Consider the following 25,837-nt stretch of genomic DNA (forward strand, 5'->3'; position numbering starts at 1 on the left):
TGTAGAGAGTTCAGCTAGAAACAAGTCACCCTGTAGAGAGATCAGCTAGAAACAAGTCACCTTGTAGAGAGTTCAGCTAGAAGAAGTCACATTGTAGAGAGTTCAGCTACAAAGAAACCACCATTTAGAGAGTTCAGCTGCAAACAAATCACCCAGTAGAAAGTTCAGCTATGAACAGATCACCCTGTTGAGAGTTCAGTTAGAAACAAGGAATCCTGTAGAGAGATCACCTAGAAGTATCGCCTTGTAGGGAGTTCAGCTACAAACAAATCACCTGAAGAGAGTTCAGCTACAAACAAATCACCTGTAGAGAGTTCAGCTACAAACAAATCACCCTGTAAAGAGATCAGCTAGAAGAAGTCACCTTGTAGAGAGTTCAGCTATAAAGAAACCACCATGTAGAGAATTCAGCTGCAAACAAACACCCTGTAGAGAACTCAGCTACAAACAAATCGCCCTGTAGAAAGATCAGCTAGAAGAAGTTACCTTGTAGGGATTTCAGCTACACACAAATCACCCTGTAGAGAGTTCAGCTACAAAGAAACCATTCTGTAAAGAGCTCAGCTGCAAACAAATCACTTGTACCAAATTCAGCTACAAACAAATCACCCTGTAGAGAGATCAGCTAGAAGAAATTACCTTGTAGATAGTTCAGCTACAAACAAATCACCCTGTAGAAAGATCAGTTAGAAGAAGTTACCTTGGAGAAAGTTCAGCTACAAATAAACCATTTTGTAAAGAGCTCAGCTGCAAACAAATTACCTGTACAGAATTCAACTACGAACAAATCACCCTGTAGAGAGATCAGCTATAAGAAGTTACCTTGTAGATAGTTCAGCTACAAACAAATCTCCCTGTAGAGAGATCAGCTAGAAGAAATTACCTTGTAGAGAGTTCAGCTACAAAGAAACCACCATGTAGAGAGTTCAGCTGCAAAGAAATCACCCTGTAGAAAATTCTGCCAGAAACAAATTGCCCTGTAGAAAGATCAGTTAGAAGAAGTTACCTTTTAGAGAGTTCAGCTACAAAGAAACAATTCTGTAAAGAGCTCAGCTGCAAACAAATCACCTATACAGAATTCAGCTACAAACACATCACCCTGTAGAGAGATCAGCTAGAAGAAGTTACCTTGTAGATCGTTCAGCTACAAACAATTCACCCTGTAGAGAGAGCAATTAGAAGAAATCACCTTGTAGAGTGTTCAGTTACAAAGAAACCACCATGGAGATTTCTGTAATCAATATAATATTATGTGACCGGATTTGCGAAAAGGGGTGTTTTGGGAAGCCCTGTTTTGGGAAGCTTTTCTCGAGCGGGTAATAATATCACAGGTGGTAGTAATAGGATGGGAGGGTGGGGGGTGGTGAGTGGGCTTAATATAGGGGTATAAAATGAAGCAAGAAGACGATTGGAATCCAGAGGCCAAGTTTGGGCTCTCCATGGCCCTCCATGGCCCTCCATGGCCCTCAAATCACTCCAAATTGACTGAGAACACTATTGGCGAGCTCTCTGTGAAGTCCCAGCTCACTACACACCATTATCACAAAGCTATGGCCATTCAATGGCACTAATCTCCCACTAGTGGCTTTGACAGGGTCGAAAGAAAGCTGCCACAGAAACCAGACTTGCCAGTCCTGAAGGAAGTACAGTGTGGAATATGATAGTGTATTAGGCCAGCAATCCATTTCTGGTAAAAACGTAAGTTTGATTTTGTGTGTGTGGAAACCTTGTTATGTGAAATCCGGTCACAATTTAATATTAAGAGAGGCATCACGTGAGATTATGTGATCTAACAATAATACAGATTGCTTGTTTGGCTGCCTCTTGCTATTCCTTGTGTTCCATGGGTTGGTAATAAAGTGTGGGCCTGTTTTCAAGCGTCAATTGGTAAGTTACACTTTATATGGGCTACAATGTATTCACGTGTGACTGAATTTGACAAAACCCAGCTTCGACGCACAAAGCTTCATTAGGAGATATGGCAATTTTAAGTAATCATTGTGTAATAACTTCCCAGTGCCTACAGCTGGGCAAACAAAATTTGCACCAAGTATGCATCTATTTACTAGCTATCACTGAGTGGGTGTATACATTTCTGATACCCAAAATTAGCCCTGTTTTGGGAAGTTTTTCTCGAGCGGGTAATAATATCACAGGTGGTAGTAATAGGGTGGGAGGGTGGGGGGGCGGTGGGTGGGCTTAATATAGGGGTATAAAATGAAGCAAGAAGACGATTGGAATCCAGAGGCCAAGTTTGGGCTCTCCATGGCCCTCCATGGCCCTCAAATCACTCCAAACTGACTGAGAACACTATTGGCGAGCTCTCTGTGAAGTCCCAGCTCACTACACACCATTATCACAAAGCCATGGCCATTCAATGGCACCAATCTCCCACTCGTGGCTTTGACAGGGTCGGAAGAAAGCTGCCACAGAAACCAGACTTGCCAGTCCTGAAGGAAGTACAGTGTGGAATATGATAGTGTATTAGGCCAGCAATCCATTTCTGGTAAAAACGTAAGTTTGATTTTGTGTGTGTGGAAGCCTTGTTATGTGAAATCCGGTCACAAATGCTTCTGACAGACGAGGTCGTTTCACTGCTGACGAAGAAGGGAATAATTGGGACATGGCTGCTCTGTGCTTCTGTGTTGGGTTTTTAACATACAAACAGGCTTTAGAAGCTTGAGCAATCAGTGTCTATAAATGATATAATTAAGGCATCATACTATGCAATTAACATTTGATACACATCACACATAGCTACTATATAGGTGGAAAAAAATGAACTTAGGAGTAGCTATCAAGTATAATAAGGTATCCCAGAATTTCCACCTCCTTAATATTGACAAGTAGAAAGAGAGATGGAATTTTAAGTTGGATTAGAGTAGTCAAACAAGGAAATAGCTAAATTGTGGTGAAACAAGCCTCTATACCTGTTGACATAATTTTGTTAACATTGTCCTACTAATAAACTTGTCCAACAGTTAAGTGTTTTGGATGTACACTTTTGGAACTTTAAAACTTTGTTACTCATTTGCTGTAAAACCTTTATTTCAGCCTACCAACCCCAGTTGACTACTGAGCATATTAAGTTGACGTACTCAGTATCGGTATCAATAAATACGTACTTGGAATAGTATAGAAACAAAATTTCAGGTACTAGCTAAATAGGCAGTACATGGGACCAATGGTTGTTGGTTGTCATGTCAGTAAATTAAAATCTGGTGGTCAACATGAGGCCATATTGTTTACACAATGTGGTTAGACACTGTGGCACCTACTAATAATAGTTGTAACTAAAAATGGTAACAGTGACCAATTACTCAGAATTTGGTCCTCTGCCCATGACTGGGCAGAGGACAGGATACTACATTCTCAAATGAGAATGTAGGCTGAGAATGAAAATTCTCTCTATGTTCTCAATGTATGTAGAGAGTGTGTTCCATCGCAAGCTAAAGCAAAAGTATAAAGTACAGCACAAGCCTGTCCAGGCTGTCCTTTAATAACTTATTAAGCAAATTGCTTGTAACAAATTTTTTTTTTGCTCAGCTGTACTTTATCAGTTTAGCACCAACATACAACTGGTCTGGTTTAATTATAGTAGGCTCTTTGGCTTGTGTTAAACACCTTGCACAGTTCTACCTTCTCTGTTTACCCTACATTGACTAAGGCCATGTCAACTTGAATTGTTTCATTGGTCCAACTAACCCACTTTTCATGGATAGAAAAGTTTAAATATGGAGTGAAAAATCAAGCTAAAATGAAAACTTTGAGCACAAGCCACATATGCATTTATAACAATCATTAAAACCTTTCTCAGAAACACAAATGGCTGCAGGAGTTAGCTACATACCAGTTCATACCCCTTTTAATGGAATTTTGCTATTTTATACACATTGAAAATAGCCATTGGGATTGCGAACCTAATAGAATTTACTGAATTTAGCAGAATTCCACATATCTATAGACATGGTAAGGTCAAAAGTGCATGAGAAACCCACTAAAAGTTGGCTTAGGAAACATGGTGTCTGTTTATATAGGCCTACAGAAACTAGAATAAAGCCATTCTAAACTAAGCTACTCACACAGCACTATTCTCAAAGTTGCTCTCCTTAACTTTTGTCTTTAAACTAAATGGCCCACTCTAGGGCAACTACTCTTCGTACAATTCCCTCAAATTACTGAAGTATTATTCATGTACACAATGTTCCAGACCTTATTTTGTGTTTAAACTAATTAGTTTAAAGTGAATTCCCATAGTCTTGGTAACAGGTGAATCCCACAATACATTACGCATTGGGCAAAGTGACGAACCAGGTTCAGAAACTGTGCTGGGCCCACGTATCCACTGCAGCTACAGCCATGAAAATAAGGTGGAGTATTCCTTAGAGGCATGTGAGTAATTAGCAGACCGTTTTTTGTGGGTACCACTATGTAATGTTGTGGGTGCTTCGAAAATACATGAAAATCACTGTGTTTTTATACCATTTTGGGGGCGTGTCCCTTTAGATATAAATGTATTGATTTTTAACCAAATAAATTCAATGTGACTCATTTTGTCCTATATTTCTGTTATATTTTTATTTAGGCCACTCCAAATAAATATCCTGTTTCCCATCCTGACCTCAGGCATATTTGCATGCAGGCGGTCAGTCCATTTCCATTTTTCATTATGAGATTAGAAACATTTCAAGCCGTTATTTGCCTGGCACAGCTATAAAAAGGTGCACAAAGACATGTTCCTTTTCAAGTTGCAAAAAATAACACAAACGTGGAGTTTGTGCTGACATGATAGCACTGCTGACATGTGAGCTGACACCGTTTTTGCTAAGCCCGTCAGTATGCAAGAATAACCGGAAAATAATGGAAGAATACGGAATAATGGAATATTTATAGGCTTACAGTAACCAGATGCAGGCGGTGGACGGGAAATAGGAAATTTATTTGGAGTGGCCTTATATGCAGACCTTACAACTCTATACTCTCGACATTTTTGTCCGTGAAGCAACTAATCAAGTGGAAGTGGCCTAACAAGTTAAGCAAATGAAACCAAAAAATACACAGGAAATACAGTTACATATAGCTACACAAAGTTGAATACCATGATATTAGCTAAATGCAGTTAATACCTACCACCCACCTGTCCATGAGTAGCGTCAAACTCCGACGTAGTACTTGTACTGGGTTCACCATTGTCTGCGGACTCTGCACCCTTCAATTTTGGAGAAGATTGCATCGTGATGGTCAGACGGTCTCCTTCAACAACTTGATCCATGTCCGTAACATCCACGAAAGAATTCCATTTCTCTGACCATCGTTGTAGAATGTACACTGTTTTCATTCCCAAATGTTCTCCGCAAGGGCAAGAAAATTAAGCCAGCACTCCGTCCACTCCCAGTGACCCAATTTCGCTTTCTACAGTGTATACCAACTCATCCCGACTAACATATAATTCCTTTTTTGACCTGTTGATCTCAAATAATACTTCAATTTCCCTCGCCATTCCTCTCGCATTTACAGAACAACACGCTCATGCAGTAACACATACTGACTCAAGGCCAGCAGCTGCAAGCAGCTAATCAAAAGCTACGCAACTAGCTGTTTATGCGCCAAAGAAAATAATTTAAGCAACGGTTATTTCCCTGGGCAATAAGACTGCTTTTGTTATTTGCTGAGGAAATAAGGACGCTCTTATTTCCGCTGAAAATAAGCTTATTTGTGGAGGAAATAAGCTTATTTGCGGAGGAAATAAAAGCGGATTTTTGTTACAAACGGCGTTCCATACTTACTACATTGAATTGTGTTTCTTACTAGTAACACTAACACTTCAACTTATTTCATCACACACATACTAACTAACCTTATCAAGTGCATTCACATCTGCTCCTAATCTGATCAGTACTTCTATTGCTTGAACATATCCCCACCTAGCAGCATGATGTAAAGCAGTCTTTCCAAACTGTAATAATATACAAGTAACATGATATGACTTCATCAATTATAACACAACATCTTTGGATCATTCAAATAACCAAGTATATGTTATGTGTGAACAACAAATCAACTTCAACATTTGTACACATAGCAAAGTCTCTTAATTTTCTGACTAATATTATGACCTTTTAGCAGAGGTGTGCGATGACAAATTTAGACATATCTCGATATTTATTTTAAACGTATCTCGATTATCTGAAATATCTCGATAATTGAAAAAATTATTTGTTGTAGTTTACTGTCAATATTTTAACCAGTTAAGCATAAGCAAATTGTAATTTGAAAAGTACAAGAAAGTGAAAAATGTTAGTTTTAACAATGTTTCCAAGTGGTAGGAGAGTTGGAGCCCCCAGGAGGTGTCTAAACCATCAGATATTCTTTGGTATATAAGTGATTTACAGAAGTTTACTATTATCTAGATAAATAAACCTGTCATCCTTATCTCAATAAATCTCACAATATCTCGATAATCGGATATATCTAGATAATCGCACACTTCTACCTTTTAGACATACTATATAAATGTCATTAAATACCAAAGCATTTAGTGTGGTAACTATTCAAACTTGACCACTACTTAATACTCAAAAACAATGTTTAAGCTCATAATTTTAATATCAATTGTGGCACTACTTAACCCTCTCACTGCCACAACCGCCATATGGCGGTTTCAATTATAAACGCCCGTAGCATCACACTCTAAACACTCTGTAACTTCAGTCAAGTGTTTTAGTAGCCCCTGCACTTATCCTGTAGTGGGCATGCCCTTATGTGAACGGGAACAGGTCTCTTGTGCACTATTGCGTGGTTAGATGATGCAATTGCGTACTTTTGGAACGTCAATAACAAGCACTGTAGACGATTCTTCGGTGTGATAATGGCACTACTAATAAAGAGAAACAGTAAGGAGAGGGAATATATAGGTTAGAGTGGTGTGTTGCTACTTTTGTACACCTCGAAACAGTGACCTCGTGCTTGTATACGCATGCACACTTGCTCAAATGCTGGAAAACCTGACTTAGTGATAATCGCTTCAATTGTAAACAGGTTAGTGATATTTATTGCATTATTATAAATAGTTCTAGCCTGTAAAATAGTGAAATTTCACGTTTGGTTTCGCTCAGATCAATTTTCGTACTTCAAAGTTATATAATGGATTTGTGGTTGCTCTTGTGTAAACAACAACTTCAAAATCTAATTCCTTGTTCTATAGCGAGTAAATAGATATAACACTTCTTATTGTTTTACAGTGATTTAATATCATGGATTACTCCAACTTGTTTCAGTACTTTTTATCGATGTGCTATGGTCCCTACTCTAGTTGAAAATTCCAAATTTTTTCGTGTACTTGTTTGTTAACTTTTTTTTGTAAGTAAGTTTATTATGACTGGTGAACCCATGCATACCGCATCTGAAAGGCACCGCGCGCCCCAGCTATATCAATTATCGTGTGAAAAGTGAAGTATCCATTACGCTCCGTTGTCAGCTATGTTCAACCCGTTACACAGCATTTCGAATCAAGAACTGTTCGAAAAGCACCTCCACAATCCATGCATACCAAAAGAAAGAAATCGTGCCGCGCGCCCCAATCATATCAATTATTGTCTAAAAAGTGAAGTATCCATTACACTTCGCTGTCGGCTATGTTTAACCCATTACACAGCAGTACGAATCAAGAACTGTTTGAAAAGCACCTCCGCATATCAAAATGTGACTGAATTTGACAAAACAAGGCTTCGACGCACAAAACTTCGTTAGGAGATATGGCAATTTTAAGGAATCATTGTGTAATAACTTCCCAGTGCCTACAGCTGTGCAAACAAAATTTGCACCAATTATTCATCTATTTACTAGCTATCAGTGAGTGGGTGTATTAATTTCTGATACCCAAAATTTACCCTGTTTTGGGCAGCTTTTTTCGAGCGGGTTATAATATCACAGGTGGAAGTAATAGGGTGGGAGGGTGGGGGGTGGTGGCTGGGCTTAATATAGGGGTATAAAATGAAGTAAGAAGACGAATGGAATCCAGAGGCCAAGCTTGGGCCCTCCATGGCCCCCCATGGCCCTCAAATCTTGGGTGGGAGAGGCCAAGCTTGGGCCCTCCATGGCCCTCAAATCTCTCCAAATTGACTGAGAACACTATTGGCGAGCTCTCTGAAGTCCTAGCTTGCCACACACCATTATCACAAAGCCATGGCCATTTAATGGCGCCAATCTCCCACTCGTGGCTTTGACAGGGTCGGAAGAAAGCTGCTACAGAAACCAGACTTGCCAGTCCTGAAGGAAGTACATATATATTGGGGTATAAATGAAGTAAGAAGACGAATGGAATCCAGAGGCCAAGCTTGGGCCCTCCATGGCCCCCCATGGCTCTCAAATCTCTCCAAATTGACTGAGAACACTATTGGCGAGCTCTCTGTGAAGTCCCAGCTTGCCACACACCATTATCACAAAGCTATGGCCATTTAATGGCGCCAATCTCCCACTCGTGGCTTTGACAGGGTCGGAAGAAAGCTGCTACAGAAACCAGACTTGCCAGTCCTGAAGGAAGTACAGTGTGGAATATGATATGGCCCTCAAATCTCTCCAAATTGACTGAGAACACTATTGGTGAGCTCTCTGTGAAGCCCCAACTTGCCACACACCATTATCACAAAGCCATGGCCATTTAAGGGGACCAATCTCCCACTCGTGGCTTTGACAGGGTCAGAAGAAAGCTGCTACAGAAACCAGACTTGCCAGTCCTGAAGGAAGTACAATGTGGAATGTGATAGTGTGTTAGATCAGCAATTCATTTCTGGTAAAAACATAAGTTTGGTTTTGTGTGTGTGGAAGCCTTGTTATAAGAAATCCGGTCACAAATAGCCACGATGAAAAATACAGACGATTACCGTTTCAAAGGGAAGCCATCACGTGCTCGCGCCAAATCGACACCTTTCCCTGTCAGTAAAGATGAATGGGACACAAAGGAGGACACTGGTAAGTCCATGAAGAATGCATTGTACATACTGCGGTATGCCAAAAGGCACCTGTCGGGCTGAAGCGACGTCGAATAGTGAAAAAATCAAGCCTGTAGCCTTAGCCGTTATCAAGTTACGCTTGTCTGAAGGCATCAGTCAGTCAGTCAGTCAGTCAGTTACTCAGTCAGTAGAAAATTCCGTTGAATAAAATTTTTTTTAAATTCCGTAGCAACTTGTTGAAAGCATTTCGAGTCGATCTGAAAGCTCGTTTGGGCTTAGTTTTACCTCACCAATACTGCCTCATCGTCGTAAGGGAAGATTAAGGCTGATTTTTGGTGATATTATTTTGGGGGCCACGCCTACTCCTTTGTGGTCCCTACTATACAGTTACTATTGTACTGTATGATATGGTATGGTGTGTAAGTTATAGCAGCTTAGAAACAGTAGATTGGAGCCTCTACAAATTTGGCAGCGAGTGGGTTAAGTAGGGCTACTATTGAAGTGCTGCGTTAACAAAATAAATATGGTAATAGTTTATAAACCAGCAATGTATTGAAAAGAAATTTACAGGATTGCAAAATTATATATAACCATATACAAAATTTGTCAATAATTTGTGGCTTTGCCCAGCACATTGAACATTTATTTAAGCAATTTGCAAATACAATAAACAGCAATACTGCAACACTCCTGACTCCCACCAAAACCAATAATATCAAAGAGAGTGAACATGTACTTGTGTTCACTATCAATAGTTTTGCACACCTATACTAAATATATAGGATATTTGTGACCCGGTCTGCGAAAAGGGCTCTTATAGCCTTTCCAATTATCCATGTTTGGCTAATCGTAACTCCTAATCTACTAACGCTATCACCATGTAATTACACCCACAGCTACTGCCAGGTTAGGGTTGTTGAGTGACCAAATTGTAGGCTTGTACCATATTCACCAGTCAAGTTATGGGTTACCATATATATGCAATTGGAAAGGCTATAAGAGCCCTTTTCGCAGACCGGGTCACATTTTTATAAAGCCTCAATCACATCACTCACTTGTTCGTACTCATATCAAAGCACTTTATTGACAAACTTGAAGGGCTTTTCAGAACTCCTAAAAGGTTTGGCAGCTGGTTCATGTAACTATTTAGGGACTAGGTGTACATGCACTCACACCATAGTGTAGTATAACCTAGTGTATGAGTCAAATCATCCTTTATACCACATTACACCTCTACTACACTACACAATTAGTATAAATGTTATGTGCGCGAGCAATCAGTATAAATGCACATATTAGTGGGTTTTATCTTTGTTTGGTAATGAAGAGCCACTGTTGCTAAGGAACAGTAGCAGTGACTAATGAGTATAATAACCTGTCACTTGTGCTAGCTGTGCTATATGTATAGTTCCAGCAGTAGCATAATAAAATATTAAGTATCTATGGAAATGGCTGTTGCCACAGCTATACTGCACACACCCCTACATTCCATAGAAATGGTAATTAGTCATAATGTCACCAGAGCAATTCAATAAGTGAATGAAGAGCGACAGTAGTAATCAGATACAAGCAAACTTTTTAAGTAGATTATACCACAGCTTAAGATAAGAAATTTCTGTTGCCTGCCACAATATCCTTACAAACCAGAATTGGCCGGACAGTTGCCTACATTGACTGAACATGTACATGTCTACTGTGTTCAATTTTATAGCATAACAGTTATACTAGATTTATGTCACATGCCTTGATGCAGCTGTACTGCGATTACATTACACCAGAGGTTTGGCAATTGTAAATTTGTGGTCACTCACTTGGGTTGTAAGAATGTATACTATCACCTAGCAACCAAGTGACTGTTGTTGTTCATACAATCAACAGACATGCTACATACGTAGCTTAGTGTTTAGGCTCGCTCAGGGTCCCTCCTTGTGCTTTGATGAGACACTGTGTCTGGACAAATTGCATTATGGTCAGATATTTATGCAATTTAATCACTGGTTTTGGCATATTATCATAAGCTTTGTTAAACTAACAACATGGAATTGTATGTTGAGGTTCTCACTAGTACACAATGCACGCTTTTCATTCTCATCATATGTAGCATTTTAAAACGAACAGGTAAAAGAGCATGAAAACATCTGCATGAGTATTAATTATGTATTCAAAACATGATAAGGTTCATTACCAGTACACATCTCAACACTCTCATACCCAAGGTATTGAACCTCATGCCTACAATCAATGAAGCTACAAGTCACATGATATCATTTCATCAATAACAACACACCATCTTTGTATCTTCAAAATGTACAAAATATTACTTATGTAAGCTATACAGTATTTTGTGTTTACCTACTATATATATACATAAAACAGTTATCAAGCATTTTGCCAATGCAATAAACAGTACTTCTCCAACACGCCTGGCACCCACCAAAACTAGTAACATCAAAGAGGTGAACATGTACATGTGTTGATTGTGTTCACTATCAATATAGTCCGGCAGAAGAAGGGGCTTTTTTGGCTGAACCTTGCAATGTGGTCTATAGTTTATTTTATGTCACAAAATATTTCTCCATGCTATGGACTACTCAAAACCACCTGCTGGACCTCTGTCAGCATTGGGTAAATTGGGATATTACCTCAGGAAATTCTAGTATTTTGGTCACTCCATGCTAAAGTATCAAAGAAATTAAAATGTTAACCCACTCTTTTCAAATTTCTTCAAAATTGGCACAAAGACAGTGCATCATGGGTCAAAGTTACACACCAAGTTTTATTAGATTCTTTTGGTTAAATTCCATGTTATGTCTGTTTGCTTTACTGTAGGTATTTTACTGCATTTGCGATTGCACAATACTTCTAATATTGAACTATACAGTAAAACCTGTCTAAATGGATCACTGTATAATAAGGTCACCTGATTTAACTAACCATTGTATAACAGTCTCCTAACTGTGTCATTTGTGTACACAGTGACATTAACATGTTTAATGCAACCAACTCCTTCATAAGGCAGGTGACCGGAAAGGGCAAATTCACTATATAGTATTTTTATGCTGAGCGATAAAGTAAATTTATAGTAGTTAAATTAATGTAATCTCATCAACTAAATGGTTTTAGATAATAAGTAATTGTATAAGTCAGGCCCGTAGCCAGGGATTTTGAAAGGGGGGTTCTTTTTGACCAAAAGTGGACCTTTACTTGCATGATGATTAATAAAGGTACTGAGACTGGGTGTGCGAAGCACACCCAATCTAGGGGGGTCTGGGGGCCTTCCCCCCCCAGAAAATTTTTGAAAATTGGAGTCTGGAGATTAAAACTGGTGGCATTTTCTGACTATTTTCTATATATAACTTATACTGCATATGGCTAACTATTTTACAATATATAGTCATAAAGGAGTAGTTATAGCCACAATACGTACTTCAAATTTCATAGAAATAATAAATAGCTACAATACAATTGTGCATTACACAAAATATGTAAATAGCTATTAGATAAGAAAGTATACACGAATTTGTGTGTACAGTAATTGTAAAGTTACTTAAATTATAGGATTGATTCAAGTTCAAGTCTTCGGGGATGACGTCTAGCAAAACTATCTACTACCTTATCTAAATCAATTGCAGTGTCATAGTGAATGTGCAGAAGTGCAAGAAATGAAAGCCGATCTTTTCCCATTGACGCTCTTGTGAAATTGTTCAGCCGCCTCAAACCACTGGCACTTCTTTCGCATTCACAAGATGTCACAGGAATTGTGCAAGCAATCTGCATTAAGACATAGATGTTTGGGAACATATCCCTGTCACATTCTTTAATGGCTTCTGCAGCTGATGATGGCCTGTCATCAGCTTTTATTGCAATGTAGCGACCCTTCCATCGCTTTAGTTCCATATGGAACAATTCAGGAGATGGAAGATCAGTGCTGTACTGGCTAACAGCTGAATCAAGATTTACAGGCTTTGAACAAAAAACAGATGGAACAAGGCCTAAAAGCATGATAGCAGTAAATGATGAGTCAGAGAATTGCTGCTCAATGAATGCAATGATGTGGTCAAGAAAAGGAACTGCAACATTCCTCTGGAAATATTCCTGAGGAGTAGTAGCTGTAGCATTGCTACGATGCTGTTGCCTAGAAACTATGCGTGGCATTTTAACAGTACTACCAACTGTTTCAGCCATTCTACTTGCTTGAGCAAAGATTTTGCCAAAGCCATTATCTACTTTCTGCCTCTCATCTTTGTAAACCTTTGACACTTCAACAATCTGCTCATGTGCTTCTATTATATCTAGGGCACGCTTCTGCAGCTTTACTGTGATACCAGCTAAGTGAGATAGATATTGGTACACAGTAAGAAATACCACAATGAACTCAAAGTTCGTAATACTAGCTAGCATTTGTTGTGCATCACTGCAGGATGCTGTATCCCAATCTGCATACGTATCACCATACCTATCTAAGTGTCGCTTATAACCAATCAGCTCTAGGGCCTCTGCAATAAACACAAAAGCTTGATAAAAGTGCTGATACGCACTCTGTCGTTCTGCCCATCTAGTTTTGCAGAGATCTAGTAAAGGCTTTCTTCGTGTCTCATCCACCACATTATGCCTAACAACAAGTTGCAGGACACCAATTCGCTTTGGACTGTTGAGAAAAAATCGGCAACAGCTTTGCATGCAATCTAGAACATTTCTTATTTGCGGTAACCTACAACTTTTGCTAATAACAAGATTAAGACAATGACCACTGCAGTGCACATATGTGGCTAAAGGGGCCACTTGTTTAATGCGTGCCTGGACACCTACAGCACCAGAGACATATTACTCGCACCATCATATCCTTGGCCACGCATGTTAGATGAAGGAATTCCACTGTCGCGCAAAAATTTTAGGACAACCTGTGAAATGGCCTCACCTGTGATCCTTTCTAAAGGTAGAAATGCTAAAAACTCTTCCCGAATTTCTTTCCTCTGGTCTATAAACCTGATACACACTGACAGATACTCCTGATTATGGGAAGTAACCTCGTCACAAAGCACTGAATAAAGTGGTGAAGCATTGATGTCCCCTACTATGCCAGCAAAAATCTGCTCACCCAAAACATCAATCAAATCATTTTGAGTTTGGAGTGAAATGTAGGTGGCATTTCGCATAGCAGGTGCTTCCAAGTGGTCTCTCAAGATAGCATCATGATTTGCTAATAGCTTTAGTAATGCAAGAAAATTACCAAGATTGCCAGCTGTATCAAGGTTTTCTGAATCTCCTCGCAATGCAATGTATTGCCTAGTGCAGAACAATACTGCGCTAGCCAAGGATTTCAGAATTGACCGATTGTGCTTGATGTTTGCAGCTCTGTGTGCATCATACTGTGCAGTAATTGTGGCATCTGGGTTTTCTACTGTGTGCTTGAAATTGTCTGCTAATTCCATGCATTTCTGGTGGTACAGTAAGCTGACATGTTCTTTGGTTTTCTCGCTCTTTTTGTTCCATATACGAAATGGCTTACTAACTAAATAGCCTTTACTGGAATCATTGCAGAAAATTGCACAAACAATACAGAACATGCCATCAGCATGCTCACTGTATACCAACCATGGGTTTTCTACAAGCCAGTCATACCGAAAGCTGCGGTTACAACCGCCAAGAAACTGTGTAGGAAATGTGTGGTTTCTTGCTGGCTTTTTGTGGTGTGTGAGTAACCTGTACTTCTGTGCAGCTGATAGTGACTGTATTATCTTAGTAAACTTTGCAGGTGACTTAGCATTTGCATAGATCTCACCAACATCTAGCAGTAGCTCAATAGAAACTAGCTCTGTCGGTGCATCGGATTGTAGCATGCTGGTTGCAGGCTCCACAACTGGGATTTCAGATGAAGGAGAGGTTGTTGAACTATGTGAGCTACTTACTACTTCATAATCTGGAGCCAAGGAGACCTCTTCTTCGCCTGAAATAAAAGAAAACAGTGTACCTGCATTGAACATGCATCATTGTACAGCATGCAAATTACTTCAACATCACTAATTCAGTAGCTACTAGCATAGCTACTGCCAAAGGTTAAGATCGAGGCCCTAGGCATGCATGCTACTTACCTGTAGATTGAGTACTGGACGATGTTACAGCTGAATTGCTAGACTCGCGTTGCTGCTCAGAGTCGGAATCGATTTCGATTACCTCTGCTCTACTAGCCTCGCCTGGACCCTCCGGCTTGCCTGCACCTTCATCCTTTCGTCTCAGCTTCGTAAAAAGCTTGTCTAATCTCTGGCAGGATGAAGCTGAGCGCTTCCGTTCACATTCCTTTTGCGCTACTCTGCCCATACTGAAGAATCACACAGCATGCTTAGTAACTTAGCACGCTTAGTAGCTAACTAAGCACGACGGTGACACTTTGACCACAGTGAAATCCTCAAAACCGCATTAATCTAAACCCACAATCGAATTTACTCAAACTCATAATTAGTTGAAATGCCATGAGAAGACGGCCCTGTGCTATCCGCACCGATTTGTTTAGCGAATAGTGATTGAAGTAAGAAGTTTTAAGTGGACCTAATTTTTAAAGGGCAGTTCGTCCGAACCCCCCTTGGCTACGGGCCTGTAAGTTGTGTTTTAAACATTAGCTTGACTTTCTGCCTTGAACAGAGCACATGTAAAGTAGTAAATGATGGTATCCATGCCAAAATAGCCAAACTGCAGACAGAATATAGCCGACTATGAAGTAAATCAAAATAAGCAACCACAAAATTGCTCCAATGATTAAATTTCAGCTAGACCAATCAAGACACACGGTAGTGTGTCGTGCGGCCCAAGAAGCCGGCTCGCCACACCGTGAGTATACTTACAGGAAGAAAGTAAATGCGATTTTCACACCTTTGTAGCTCTGTGATTCCTTATCCTATTGAAATCAAAGTTGCTACAGAAATGCCGGCTAGGTAGGGGAATCCACATACCAAATTTGAAGAAAATCGCTCCAGCCATTTGCGATACGAGCGGCCAAAGTTAGGGTTTTTTTTCTTCGTTTTTTTCTTCTACTTCTTCTTTTCGCACACTTTGCAAAATCCGCAATAAAACACGAATGCGTGCTTGGATCGGGCTGAAATTTGGCACACTTAAAGGGCTCATTAAGGCGAATCGCAGTACCAAGTTTGGTAGGAATCCGATGAACATTCACGGAGTTATGACCGATTATTTGCGTAAAATAAGGTCTGTCACGCCCACAGGGTAAACCACTTGAAGGAATGAGCTGAAAATTGCTATGTAGATGGAGTAACTATCGTAGGAGTGCCTTTTTTGTGGTTTGAAAGGAATCCAGTTAAAGGCCATTGAGATATGACACAAAACCCAACCTGTATCACAATTACGCGATCGATTTTTATGAATAAAAAAACTATTAGTTTTCACGTCTACTAGGCAAACCGCTTAGAGCAGTGAGCTGAAAATCGGTGTGTAACTGGAATAATCATCATAGAAAGTCCTTGCAGTAGTACAGAAAAATCGGATTACAAACCACTGAGTTATGATTCCAAAGCCAACTACGTTTAGCATATGCGAGATCGAGATACTCTAATAGAACAGTCACCCTAATAAAGCATTCAGCTACGTTTATAACTTACTCCATTATAGAATTATATGGCATTGCAAGTTATTCTGTAGGGAGTTCAGCTACAAACAGTTAATCTTATAGAAAATTCAGCTACAAGCAAGTCATCCTGTAGAGAGTTCAGCTACAAATATGTTGCTGTAGAGATTCAGAACATTATAAGTCACACTGAAGAGAATTCAACTATAAACAAGTCACCTTGTAGAGAGTTCAGCTACAACAAGTCACTCTGTAGAGAATTTAGCTACAAACAAGTCACTACGTAAAGGGTTTAGCTACAAAAAAGCTACCTAGTAGAGAGTTCATCTAGATCAGCTACAAACAAGCTACTTTATGCAATGTTCAGCTACAAGTAAGTCACTCTGTAGAGAGTTCAGCTACAAACAAGTCACTCTGCAGTACAAACAAGTCACCGTGGAGAGAGAGTTCAGCAACCAATCAAAAACCACCATGTAAAAGAGTTCAGCTGTACAAACAAGATATAAGTATAGAGAGATCAAGTAGAAACCTAACAGATCACACTGTAGAGAGTTCAGCTAGAAACAAGTCATCCAGACTGAGTAGAGAGATCAACTAGAAAACATCACCTTGTAGAGAGTTCAAATCACCCTGCAGATAGTTCAGCTACAAACAAATCACCCTAGAAGGAGATCAGCTAGAAGAAGTCACCTTGTAAAGAGTTTAGCTACAAAGAAACTACCATGTAGAGAATTCAGCTATGAACAGATCATCCTGTCGAGAGTTCAGCTAGAAACAAGTTATCCTGTAGAGAGATCAACTAGAAGAAGTTACCTTGTAGAGAGTTCAGCTACAAAGAAACAACCATGTAGAAAGTTCAGCTGCAAACAAATCAAACTGTACAGAGTTCAGCTACAAACAAATCACCCTGTAGAGAGATCAGCTAGAAACAATTGCAAGTCACCCTGTAGAGAAATCAACTAGAAGAAGTTACCTTGTAGAGAGTTCAGCTACAAACAAACCATCATGTAGAGAGTTCAGCTGCAAACAAATCACCCTGTAGTGAGTTCAGCTACGAAAGGATCACCCTGTAGAGAGTTCAGCTAGAAACAAGTCATCCTGTAGAGAGATCAGCTAGAAGAAGCTACCTTGTAGAGAGTTCAGCTACAAAGAAACCACCATGTAGAGAGTTCAGCTGCAAACAAATCGAATTGTAGAGAGTTTAGCTACCAACAAATCACCCTGTAGAGAGTTCAGCTAGAAACAAGTTATCCTGTAAAGAGATCAGCTAGAAGAGGTTACCTTGTAGAGTGTTTAGCTATGAACAAACCATCATGTAGAAAGTTCAGCTGCAAACAAATCGCCCTGCAGAGAGTTCAGCTACGAGAAGATCGCCCTATAGAGAGTTCAGCTAGAAGAAGTCACCTTGTAGAGAATTCAGCTGCAAAGAAACCACCATGTAGATAGTTCAGCTGTAAACAAATCATCCTGTAGAGAGTTCAGCTATGAACAGATCACCCGGTAGAGTTCAGCTAGAAACAAGTCACCCTGCAGAGAGATCAGCTAGAAACAAGTCATCCTGTAGAGAGACCAGCTAGAACAAGTCACTTTGTATGTAGAAAGTTCAGCTACAAAAAAAAATCACCCTGTAGAGAGGTCAGCTACAAACAAATCTCCCTGTAGAGAGATCAGCTAGAAGAAGTTACCTTGTAGAGAGTTCAGCTACAAAAGAAACCATCATGTAGAGAGTTCAGCTGCAAACAAATTACTTGCAGAGAGTTCAGTTACAAACAAATCACCCTCTAGAAAGATCAGTTAGAAGAAGTCACCTTGTAGAGAATTCAGTTACAAAGAAACCACCATGGAGAGTTCTGTAATAAATATCTAAACCAAAACAGCCAAGCTGTAAAAAAAGAGTGCGGCCCCCAAGGTGAAAAAAGATGTGAAATCCAAGGTGGCGGCCAAGAAATGGCTGTGATGGTAGGTTAATGGCAAAAATTTTAATTACGACAATTCAGGTGAATTTGTGTTGCCTCCTCCACTAGGATTTGGCACCAAATTCACCTGAATTGTCGTAATTAAAATTTTTGCCATTAACCTACCAGCACAGCCATTTCTTGGCCGCCACCTTGGATTTCACATCTTTTTTCACCTTGAGGGCCGCACTCTTTTTTTACAGCTTGGCTGTTTTGGTTTAGATATCACTTCTTTTTGTATTGCAAGTCACAAAGCTGGCCATATGGCTTTGATGCTGCTTCCTTTTAACTTATAAGGAATTGTGGAAGAAAGGAAGTAATTGTATGTATAGCTTTTGTCTGATGACATATTTGTATATTATCATTGAATGATGATTATCACATACTGTAGTTAATAAGATGACTTCTTACATAACTGAACTGTAGCTGAAACTCTCGTTGTTTGTAAACGAACTCTTTCAGGGTGATTTGTTTCTAGCTAAACTCTCTACAGGATGATTTGTTTCTAGCTGAACTCTTTACAGGGTGATTTGTTCGCAGCTGAACTCTCTAAATAGTGATTTCTTTGTAGCTGAACTCTCTACAAGATGACTCGTTTAAGCTGAACTCTCTACAGGTGATTTGTTTGCAACTGAACTCTCTACAAGATGATTTGTTTCTAGCTGATCTCTCTATAGTGTAACTTGATTGTACTGTAGCTGAACTCTTTACAAGATGGTTTCTTTGTAGCTGATCTCTCTACAGGGTGACTTGTCTCTAGCTGATCTCTCTACAGGGTGACTTGTTTCTAGCTGATCTCTGGATGACTTGTTTCTAGCTGATCTCTCTACACGGTAGCTTGTTTCTAGCTGAACTCTCTATAGGGATTTCTGTTTGCGATTGAACTCTCTACAGGATGGTTTCTTTGTAGCTGATCTCTCTACAGGGTGACTTGTTTCTGCTGATCTCTGGATGACTTGTTTCTAGCTGATCTCTCTACACGGTAACTTGTTTCTAGCTGAATTCTCTATAGGGATTTCTGTTTGCGATTGAACTCTCTACAGGATGGTTTCTTTGTAGCTGATCTCTCTACAGGGTGACTTGTTTCTAGCTGATCTCTGGATGACTTGTTTCTAGCTGATCTCTGGATGACTTGTTTCTAGCTGATCTCTCTACACGGTGACTGTTTCTAGTTGAACTCTATAGAGGGTTATTTGTTTGTAATTAAACTCTCTACAAGATGGTTTCTTTGTAGCTGATCTCTCTACAGGGTGACTTGTTTCCAGCTGATCTCTCCACAGGGTGACTTGTTTCCAGCTGATCTCTCCACAGGGTGACTTGTTTCTAGCTGATCTCTCTACAGGATGAATTGTTTCTAGCTGATCTCTGGATGACTTGTTTATAGCTGATTTCTGGATGACTTGTTTATAGCTGATCTCTCTACACGGTGACTTGTTTCTAGCTGAACTTTCTATAGGGTATTCTGTTTGCAATTGAACTCTCTACAGGATGGTTTCTTTGTAGCTGATCTCTCTACAAGGTGACTTGTTCCTAGCTGATCTCTGGATGACTTGTTTCTAGCTGATCTCTCTACACGGTGACTTGTTTCTAGCTGAACTCTCTACAGGGTTATCTGTTTGTAATTGAACTCTCTACAGGATGGTTTCCTTGTAGCTGCTCTCTCTACGGGGTGACTTGTTTCTAGCTGATCTCTCTACAGGGTGAGCTTGTTTCTGACTGAACTCTCTACAGATGATTTGTTTGCAGCTGAACACTCTACATGGTGGTTTCTTTGTAGCTGAACTCTCTACAGGGTGATTTCTTCTAGCTGATCTCTCTACAGAGTGATCTGTTCGTAGCTGAACTTTCTACAGGGTGATTTATTTGCAGCTGAACTGTTTATATGATGGTTTCTTTGTAGCTGAGCTCTGTACAAGGTAACTTCTTCTAGCTGATCTCTCTATAGGGTGACTTGTTTGTAGCTGAACTATCTGCAGGGTGATTTGTTTGTAGTTGAACTCTCTACAAGGTGATCCTTCTAGCTGATCTCTCTACAGGATGACTTTTTCTAGGTGAACTCTCTACAGGGTGATCTGTTCATAGCTGCACTCTCTACAGGGTGATATATTTGCAGCTGAACTCTCTACATGGTGGTTTCTTTGTAACTAAACTCTCTATAAGGTGATGTCTTGTAGCTGATCTCTCTACTGGATGACTAGCTGATCTCTCTATAGAGTTATAACTTTCTCTATAGAGTTATAACATGTTTGTATAGCTGAACTCTTTACAGGGTGGTTTTTTGATTGGTTGCTGAACTCTTCAGCTACACAGTGACTTGTTTGTACTACAGAGTGACTTGTTTGTAGCTGAACTCTCTACAGAGTGACTTACTTGTAGCTGAACATTGTATAAAGTAACTTGTTTGTAGCTGATCTAGATGTACTCTCTACTGGGTAGCTTTTTTGTAGCTGAATCCTCTACGCAGTGACTTGTTTGTAGCTGAATTCTCTACAGAGTGACTTGTTGCCTCTACAAGGTGACTTGTTTATAGCTGAATTCTCTTCAGTGTGACTTACAATGTTCTGAATTTCTACAGCAACACATTTGTAGCTGAACTCTCTACAGGGTGACTTGCTTGTAGCTGAATTGTCTATAAGATTAACTGTTTGTAGCTGAACTCCCTACAGAATAATTTGCAATGTCATATAATTCTATAATGGAGTAAGCTATAAACGTAGCTGAATGCTCTATTAGGGTGACTGTTCTATTAGAGTATCTCGATCTCGCATATGCTACAAGTAGTTGACTTTGAAATCATAACTCAGTGGTTTGTACTCCGATTCTTCTGTACTACTGAAAGGACTTTCTATGATAATTATTCCAGCTACACACTGATTTTCAGCTCACTGCTCTAAGCGGTTTGCCTGATAGGCATGAAAACTAATAGTTTTTTTATTCATAAAAATCGATCGCGTAATTGTGAGACAGGTTGGGTTTTGTGTCATATCTCGATGGCCTTTAACTCGATTCCTTTCAAACCACAAAAAGGCACTCCTACGATGGTTACTCCATCTACATAGCAATTTTCAGATCATTCCTTCAAGCGGTTTACCCTGTGGCGTGACAGACCTTCGATCTTATTTTACGCAAATAATCGGTCATAACTCCGTGAATGATCATCGGATTCCTACCAAACTTGGTACTGAGGTTCGCCTTAATGAGCCCTTTAAGTGTGCCAAATTTCAGCCCAATTGAAGTACGCATTCATGTTTTATGGCGGATTTTGCAAAGTGTGCGAAAAGAAGATGTAGAAGAAGAAAAAAACGAAGAAAAAAACCCCAAAGTTTGGCCGTTCGTATCTCGGAAATGGCTTGAGCGATTTTCTTCAAATTTGGAATGTGGACTGCCCTACCTAGCCGGCACTTCTGTAGCAACTTTGGTTTCAATCGGATAAGGAATCACGGAGCTACAAAGGTGTGAAAATCGCGTTTACTTTCTTCCTGTAAATATACTCACGGTGTGGCGCACCGGCTTCTTGGGCCACACGACACACTACTGTGTGTCTTGATATGTATTATATATATAATTTGTACATTTACTGATAAAATCAGAAATATTTAAAGTACATCTGCTTCATCTTTTCTTCTTCCTGTGGTAAAGAAAAAAAGACAGGTTAAAAAAGTCCCAAAGCCGGCCTATGGCTGGCTTTGGGGTATACAAATACAAAAAGAAGTAAAATCTAATCCAAAACAGCCAAGCTGTAAAAAAAGTGTGTGGCCCCCAAAAAGGCTATGGTGAAAAAAGATGTGAAATCCAAGGTGGCGGCCAAGAAATGGCTGTGATGGTAGGTTAATGGTAAAAAATTTAATAACGGCAATTTAGGTGAATTTTTTGCCAAGACCAAGCGGCACAAAAATTCACCTGAATTGTCGTTATTAAAATTTTTACCATTAACCTACCATCACAGCCATTTCTTGGCCGCCACCTTGGATTTCACATCTTTTTTCACCATAGCCTTTTTGAGGGCCGCACACTTTTTTTACAGCTTGGCTGTTTTGGATTAGATACTCTTTACTTTTATAGCTAACTCTGAATGATACAGTTGTAGTGCCACTACATGCACCCTTTTTGCAGCTTGACTGTCATGGATTTGTTGTAGCCGAGCACTGTCCCTGTCTACCACTGCGTTTCATAGAACACCGGCTGTATATGTATATGCAATATACATACATGTGAAAATACTGTACAAACAGTACATTTAGCATGCATTATTATGAATTATTTGTAGAACCAAATTTGTACCCAACACACTGTGTGCCACACGTATTCATATGGCATGCTATTGCTGACCACAATGCTGTTGATAGATGCCAATTTACGAAAACATTAGTGGAGCAAATAGGTGGCAGCAGGAAAGACTTCTAAGTTTAATTTTATTTATGTAATGGATGCCGTTAAAGGCTGGATTTGCATCTTCCACATACAATTGTTTGTTTCAAACAGATGTGAAATTTTCTTCCTCCAATGCTCTGTTATGGCTCACAGCTGACAAAATTTCAATCAATAACTTATTTCAATTTTAAATTAAGTTATGAATCATTAAAGTGGTAAAATTTGGTGTGTGGATGACCTTTCTTGCAAATTTGGTCACAAAAATACTGGTACATAGCACCTTTATATCATTGAAAGTTCTCTTTTGCATGCTAAAATTAATTGTAAGGTTACCAAAATTCTCATGCAAGAGGAGCAACATGCAAGTGTAAGAGAATAACATACACCCCTGTACCTTAAAGAAGTTGATTTGCTGGTGATTTCAGTGAAAATAACAAAAGGTATAGACAGAAGTGATTCAGCAGAAATGATTGAGAACAGACATAACTTCAGTACAAGGGGCATGTCACGATCTATTTACTGTACATAAAAAATATTGATTAAGAGGTAGCACACAGTTATACATACGTGTGTGTGTATTTTATATAAAACATTACTAGAGGCTCTCACAACACTATTCTGGACACCGTAAGACTCCACTATACTGTTCTTTTTGGAAAGTTGTCCTGATCTCAGAAGATTCAAAATAGTATAGCTATATAAAATATAGCTAAATATAGATAGAGGCTCTCACAATACTATACTGAGGCCCCACTATGCTGTTCTTATTGGAAAGTTGTCCTAATCTCAGAGGTTTAATTGTATGTATATTCAATACCAATGGGACCTTAGACAAATATTCTGATATCATGGTGTCCACATTTTAGGGTGGCTTAACTTACATAGGGGAGTACAAAAGGAAGCTACTGTTTTATTGTATTATTGCATGGATACCACATACGTATAATGTCCCAAATAAGGCATAACATCCATATTTCTTGCTAAATTAGATGATAGTGGAACAGGTGTGAAGAAGGCATTTAATAAGCGTAGATGAAGAACACACATACACTATTTGCTGTATAGTGAGTACTTTGTGACATACTCCTATTTTCCGCAAGTATATAGCAGGTACTAGTTTTTTAGCTGATGTTTGATGATCTACATACATGTACATTAATTTCAACTCAAGTTCTATTTTTAGCACTGATGTTATGGTTAGATTTTGAACATTTTGTAATACTGCACCTGATAAATTGTTTGCACTTCATGGACTTTAGCTGGAGAAAGGGTGTAGTAACCAAGCCTTTCCACACCAGCAATACCAAAAAGAAGCAAACCATTATCACCAGATACTAACATAATGATTTAGAAGCATTGAAAGAAAAAGGCCGGAATTAAATTTCCTACCAGAAAACTGTGTTTATTCTCTCAAGTCTAACAGCAATGGTAACTATTATAGTATGGCTTAAGCTGAAACAAACATTTTTTTTACAATAACAAAACTAAAGAACGTGAAGAGAGCAAATGTGACTGGGCCTGTGAATATAGGGCATGTGGGCACATAAAAGTTACCTACTTTTTGAACTTTAATCGCCCATAATTTTATGTACCAATGTGCTATGGCTTTGAAAATATAAGAAGGTAGTAAGCAATTGATTGGCTTTATAATACAAGTAGCAGATGCAAATACTTCTCTCCATTATCGAGATACATCCTGTTGTGTGACAGGGTGTAGTTTGTGCCCACAGGCCCTATGATGGTTATTGAGACATACGTAACTACGGTATGCATAATGATGTCTTCAGGGATTTATGGGACTATTTAATCATTCAGTTTTGTTCTGACATTAATTGTAACACCTAAAAGTTGTTAAATGGTCAGATTATCAAACAATTTTGGGTAAAACTGAAACCCACAGAAGCTATTTTGTAAAATTTGTATGGTTGCTATGCAGTTAATTAAACTTTTGTTGCTATGACAAAATGCCCAAGCCTGACACCTGTCCAGCAGGTGGAATATTGTTTTATGTGTACAGGATAATCCAAAAGTGCATTAAAATAAACTATAGACCATTATGCAAACTTCACCCTGCTTTCTGCCAGACTAATAGTTTTGCATTGGACAAAGGTGTATTTTCACTCTTGTGCACACACCTAAATTGTCCTAAATGTATGAAATATTTATAAAGTCTGATCACTCACTTGTTCTTATATATCAAAGCACTTTACTGACAAACATTTCTGACATTTAAATGGCTTTACATCAATTCTAAATGATTTAACAGCTGGCCCATGTAACAAGAGTTTATTTAGGGGGAAATAAGGGACTAGGTGAATAGGAACACACTATAGTGTAATATAAACTAGTGTATGGATCACATGATCCTTCACACCACACCACACCACACCTCCACTACACTACACACCAGCACACTAGTAGGACAGTTGTGTCTTACTACATTGAATTGTGTTTCTTATTAGTAACACTAACACTTCAACTTATTTCATCACACACATACTAACTAACCTCATCAAGTGCATTCACATCTGCTCCTGATCTGATCAGTGTTTCTATTGCTTGAACTTGTCCCGACCTAGCAGCATGATGTAAAGCAGTACTTCCCTCCTGTAATAATATGCAAGTAACATGATATGACTTCATCAATTATAACACAACATCTTTGGATCATTCAAATAACCAAGTATATGTTATGTGTGAACAAAAAATCAACTTCAACATTTGTACACATAGCAAAATCTCTTAATTCTCTGAATAATATTATGACCTTTTAGCAAAGGTGTGCGATGACAAATTTAGACACATCTCGATATTTATTTTAAATGTATCTCGATTATCTAACATATCTTGATGATTGAAAAAATTATTTGTTGTAGTTTACTGTCAATATTTTAACCAGTTAAGTAAGCAAATTGTAATTTGAAAAGTATAAGAAAGTGAAAAATGTTAGTTTTAACAATGGTTCCAAGTGGTAGGAGAGTTGG

The 25,837-nt window shown here is 39.0% G+C and overlaps 1 protein-coding gene and 1 pseudogene across 1 annotated transcript in view; both read right to left on the minus strand.

Moving 5' to 3' along the window:
- LOC136254357 (ankyrin homolog) overlaps positions 1-25,837 on the minus strand; it is a 49,057-nt gene that overhangs the window by 6,750 nt on the left and 16,470 nt on the right. The window contains exons 6-7 of the mRNA XM_066047037.1: positions 25,362-25,460; positions 5,858-5,956 (exon numbers count right to left, since the gene is read on the minus strand). Of these exons, the coding sequence (XP_065903109.1) occupies positions 5,858-5,956; positions 25,362-25,460 (198 nt within the window). The remainder of the gene's footprint in view (positions 1-5,857; positions 5,957-25,361; positions 25,461-25,837) is intronic.
- On the minus strand, positions 12,504-14,107 carry LOC136252706 (52 kDa repressor of the inhibitor of the protein kinase-like; annotated as a pseudogene).

The sequence above is a fragment of the Dysidea avara genome, chromosome 4 (assembly GCF_963678975.1).
Source record: "Dysidea avara chromosome 4, odDysAvar1.4, whole genome shotgun sequence".
In the NCBI taxonomy this organism is placed as follows: Eukaryota; Metazoa; Porifera; class Demospongiae; order Dictyoceratida; family Dysideidae; genus Dysidea; species Dysidea avara.